This window comes from Poecilia formosa, unplaced genomic scaffold, assembly GCF_000485575.1.
Source record: "Poecilia formosa unplaced genomic scaffold, Poecilia_formosa-5.1.2 Scaffold473, whole genome shotgun sequence".
NCBI lineage: Eukaryota > Metazoa > Chordata > Actinopteri > Cyprinodontiformes > Poeciliidae > Poecilia > Poecilia formosa.
In genome coordinates, this window is record NW_006800412.1 from 143,914 (window position 1) to 149,112 (window position 5,199).

At 48.0% G+C, this 5,199-nt stretch overlaps 1 protein-coding gene across 1 annotated transcript in view; it reads right to left on the reverse strand.

Moving 5' to 3' along the window:
- The window catches only part of LOC103156312 (rap guanine nucleotide exchange factor 1), an 8,373-nt gene extending 3,805 nt beyond the window's left edge, over positions 1-4,568 (reverse strand). Inside the window, exons 1-9 of the mRNA XM_016664230.1 lie at positions 4,373-4,568; positions 2,974-3,161; positions 1,404-1,429; positions 1,199-1,319; positions 1,053-1,128; positions 767-851; positions 589-678; positions 314-502; positions 145-229 (exon numbers count right to left, since the gene is read on the reverse strand). Coding sequence (XP_016519716.1) covers positions 145-229; positions 314-502; positions 589-678; positions 767-851; positions 1,053-1,128; positions 1,199-1,319; positions 1,404-1,429; positions 2,974-3,161; positions 4,373-4,433 — 921 coding nt within the window. The 5' untranslated portion in view covers positions 4,434-4,568. The remainder of the gene's footprint in view (positions 1-144; positions 230-313; positions 503-588; positions 679-766; positions 852-1,052; positions 1,129-1,198; positions 1,320-1,403; positions 1,430-2,973; positions 3,162-4,372) is intronic.
- Positions 4,569-5,199: the final 631 nt, after the last annotated feature.

A 5,199-nucleotide genomic window follows, 5' to 3' on the forward strand; every position in this document is an offset into this window, starting at 1 on the left:
GAGACCGACAGGTGAGACCGACAGGTGAGACAGACAGGTGAGACAGACAGGTGAGAGACAGACAGGTGAGAGACAGACAGGTGAGAGACAGACAGGTGAGAGACAGACAGGTGAGACAGACAGGTGAGACAGACAGGTGAGCACCTGGATCTTGCAGAACAGGTCCGAGTCCAGCAGGGTGAGCTGTTCAGCCAGGTCCTGACTCCTGAAGTCCAGCAGAGTTCCTGGCCTGCCAGGTGAAACACACAGGTGAGACAGCGACCAATCAGAGCACATCGTGGGCCGTCTAGTGCAGTCGGGTGGGCGGGGCTACCTGGCAGCTACGCCTTTAGCTGCGAGGGGGCGGAGCGACTGAGGGGAGCCAATCAGCTTCCACCTCTCCTCCATCTTGGACAGGATGTTGGCGTGCAGGAGGCGGGCCATGCCCAGCTCTCCACCAATCAGAAGGCAGAACACCAGGTCAGACAGCAGCAGCAACAAATCAGGTTCCAGCTCCACAGAACTACAGCGAGAGAGAGCCGAGGGATCAGAACCAGAGTTCCGGTTCCACACCAGAACCAGAGGTCCGGTTGGGCCCGGCAGTCTCACCTGAGCCCAGCCACCACTCTGACCAGCAGCTGGATGGAGTTCCTGGCGGCCGTCAGGTCGGCGGCGCCGCCTTCCCTCAGGATTCTGTACGTGTTGCTGGTTAAGGACATGACTGACCCGGACCGTGGTTCTGACCCGGCTGGAAGGACCGAGGCGTCCCTCGGGTGTATAAGGATATCTGCGCTGCAGCTTGCTGATGACATCACTGGGCGTGGCGAAGCCCCGGTAGGTGCAGAGAAAGGCCTCCTGGTACTGGTTCTGTTCTGTAAAAACCCAAACAGGACACCATCAGGTCCAGTCCGGTTCTGTTCTACAGAACCTCAGCTGTCCTCTGATACTGGTCGGGTCAGCCTCACCAGGGAGGTCTGTTGGTTCCTGTTGGGTTCCTGTTCACCTGAATCCCACCCCCCTCCCCCTCCCCCTGCAGAGACAGGTGGCCTTGTGTGATTGGCTGGCAGACGTACCGCTGCTGCCGGGCTGTGTGGCTTGGACCAATAGGATCTCAGGAGACGCAGCCTTCACGTCTGGCCCCTCCTCCTCCTGAGGGCAGAGGGGTGGGATTAGAGCACAGGTGAGACTTGTGACCACAGCAGAAGGGGCGGGGCCAAACCTCAGACTTCAGAGTGATTCTGTGACGGATCTCGTTTGGGTCAGCCAATAGGAGCTCGTCTTCTTCATCTTCCTCTCCGTTTCTCTGGCTGAACTCTGACCCCTGCTGGTGGTCCACAGAACTGCAGAGCAGTGAGGCTGAGAGTCTGCACAGGTGTGTGTGTGTGTGTCTAAAAGACAGGTGGGTGTGTAGGTGTGTGCCTCACCTGTCCTCGCTGTCAGACTGTGTGTCCTGGATATGGGAAAAAAAAATCACAGGAATGAAATTACACCTGGAGAAGCTCTGATGACAAAGCAGCAGATCATTGAACATTTCAGTAAAATCTCTCACATCCACTCATTATGACCTGTGGCAGACATTTTTCAAGATGGCCGCACAGTCCATTTCTGCACTAAATTTGCCAGCGCTTATCCCAGTTGGATGCTTATGGTGTGAAATTATAGGTGCATATGGTGAACCATAGAAATCATTCGTATTGTTTAGATCTTGCGTTTCCTTTCTCTGTTGGACACTTTTCAAAATGGCTGCCAGAATGTGTGTTTGCACCAAAATCAGCAGCAGTTACTGTTGCCAGTGGTGGGCACAGCTAACCAAAAAGTTAGCTTCTTTTCCCACTACAGTGATCCTTCGCTCTATCGCGGTTCACCTTTCGCCGTCTCGCTGCTTCGCGGATTATTTTTTTGTGCAGTTTTTTTCACAGTGCATTGTGTTCTGCGTCCTGATTGGCTAAACAGTCTCTGCGGTTCTTCTCTACCTGTGTGCCAATAATGTTACCGTATTTAAATATAAGTAATACAGATTGGCCATTCAGGAGATGAAAGCTGAAAACTTTGAATGCCTGCTGGAAAAAACTGGCCAGAATCAGAGCAGAACCCGACCGGAGGCTCAGATCCGTCGCTCTGCCGTAGATCCAGCTGTGAATTTCACAGGGCAGCTTGGAGGAGACGCTTTAATGACACGACTCCTGATCACATTAATGCCCGATTGATGAACACGCACATCGCTGACCTGGAAACAGGTTTTGTTCTTTGGTTTCAATGAAGAGTATTTATTTATGCTGTGTAATAATCGTAAAAAATAAAAGTAACTACTTCACGGATTTCACTAATCGCGGGTTATTTTCGGAACGCAACCCCTAAGAAAAACGAGGGATCTCTGTAATTCACTAAACAAGAATCTCATCGCTAAACTGAAGTAGCAGAAGCTAATGCTAAACTGCATTAAAAAATTGGCAGAAGCTAATGCTATCAAATATGATGACTGTCACCAAGTCTCTCATCTGGATCTCATTTTAGCTGACGAGCGGTCTGAAGCCCGCTAACAGCAACGTCCTCAGATTCTGGCAGGTTCTGGTTCTTCTGCATTTTATGACTTTAAAGTTTATGAACAGGAGTGAAGCTGAAAACGTCTGAAGGGACAGAAAGTTCATGAAAATGGGGAACATTTCATGGCAATAACTGGCTCAAAAACGGCAGCCATCTTGAAATGCCAGAGCCTGATGAAAAATATGATGAACATCCAAGCTGAGAGGTCAGCATGCTAATGCTAATGCTAGCAGTTACAGACAGACTGTTTCGATGGCAGAACATAGGCCCGGTTCTACAGAGGTTCTGCTTGCAGAAGGCTTGCTCTGACCTCTGACCCTGAATGAGGGGCTAAGGTCAACCTGAGGCTCAGGTTCTGGTCCGCTGATGTTCTCATCAGAACCAAGTGGTTCTGGTCTGACCCGGCACACAGAACCCAAACAGAACCCTGGAGTTCTGCTTCTTCCTCACCTGCTGTTTCTTCTTTGGTGGTAAAGCAGGGGCAGGAAATGGACCTACAGAGGGGGCGGAGCCTGTGGTCAGGTGATCCAGCTGGTGGGCGGAGTCTTGATCTCGCTGTCGGACTTTATATTTCTGGTAGAATGAAACTGCAGACGGGTCGGTGGAGGACGTGGAGCAGAACTGCAGGTACTGATGGACTGAGGACAGGTGGAGGACAGGTGGAGGACAGGTGGAGGACAGGTGGAGGACAGGTATGTCAAAACTACAGTTATTATCTTTGGACCTAAAGATGAACAATGTAGACTTATAGACCTAGACTTATGGATATACAATTATAGATCTAGAATTGCAGATCTAGAGTCAGCTTCAGTTCTTCCAGCTGGATACCAGAGATCAGGCTGACCTCTGACCTGACCCTCCAGAGCCACATAAAGCCGGTTCCACAGTGGTTCTTCTAGCACAGTGGTTCCTAACCTGGGTTCAGGGGTTCGGTGGAGCCTCTGCCGCGGAGGTAAAGACGCACTGTGTAAAGTCGTGATGACGCCCCGCTTCGCCATCACTTGCTGCAGAGGATCACGTTACTTTGCTGAGCCAATCAGAGCTGCGGGAAAGATTTCCACTCTCAGCAGGGATTTGAACTTGTGTCTTTAATTACTTCAGTAAAGCTCACCGTTTTTACCTAATTCTATAGTCTAAATCTGCTCCTTAGTCACATCTTTTCGGGGTTGGTACTGCCTCTAGTGGCGTGGGGGAGGAAATACAACTAATATAATTACATTAATAAATCAGAATACCGCAAATTATTGTCTGTGTCGGGGGGTTCGGTGAATGCACATATGAAACTGGGGGGTTCGGTACCTCAAAAAAGGTTAAGAACCACTGTTCTAGCAGCTGCAGAACATTTCAGGACCAGAGGACTAAAGTCTCTGACCAGAGAAACTCATCCAGGATTTAGTGGCTTTGATTCCTGCAGCAGGTCAGACTGACAGACCAGAAGCTGCAGCTGGAGATCTGACTAGAACCAGGAGGGTAGAGACACCACCCGGTTCTATATAGTAGTTTATAAATCACTGAACGGATTAAAGATCTGCTGCTGCTGGATCAACCTGCTGGTTCTGGTTCTGCTCTGCATCAGAACCAAACATGGAGAAGCAGCTTTCAGCTTCTATGTTCCACAGATCTGGAACAAACTTACAGAAAACTGAAAAACTGCTGAAACCCTAAGGTCTTTTCAGGCTAAACCCAGCTGGATGGAGTTGCTATGGAAACATAATTTAATGACGCCTCTCAGCAAAACGTTTCAATTGTTGATTCTATGTTGCATGAATTTATGTTCTTTACAGATAAAATTTGATTGATTTAAAGGATTTTCAAACTTCCACCAATCAGCTGCTCCGTTTTCACTCACTGTGTCGCTTCTTCTCAGGAAGGGGGGGGGGCGTCTTACTGGGGGACAAAGGGGAGGACATGGGGGCTTCAGGGTCAATGAAATCATCACTGGGGGCGGAGCTTGTGTCCACATGTGTGGAGTTAAACCCAAAGGTGGACGCCTTCTGAGAGCCGCTGACACCTACAGGGAGAAGACAGGACAGACAGGTGAGGAGGGACAGAGAGAGACAGGTCAATGTCACATTTCTTTATAAATATTTAGTTTATAAAGTTGAAGTTGCACCAAAGTGCTCGACAGAAGTCCATAAATAAACTATTTTTAAGAAACGAAATAAATAAGTTCCAATATTACAATAAATCAGAGACTTCAGTGAGTAAAAATGACGTTAAGAAGCACCTTGAAACTGTTTAAGAGTCAATCAGACCTGAAATAAGACAGCAAATCCTCAAATAAAGAGCTACAGTTATCCAAACAGGTGGTGATAAAAACATGAACATTTTTCTCAAATCCTTAAAACAGAAGCAGAAACTTGGCTAAATAAAAAAGTCATGTATCCAAATGGCTCAGAGCCAACAGCAACCCTAACCCAGCTGACTGGTGAAATGGAGAGAAGCTACCAAGAACCGTTTCACTTCTAGCATAAAAATTATTCTGTCCCCATAAAAAAGTCCAAAACTTTTATTTTCGCTAAGATGAAGAAAGTTTGATTCCATCCAAGATTTGACTTGAAATAAACAGTCTAAGACTGCAGAGCCATTTTTATTATTTTTACAATAAGCAAACTCAGCTAACCATGCTAATAGAGCTAGCCAAGCTAACTGAGCTAAGAGAGCTAAGAGGATATC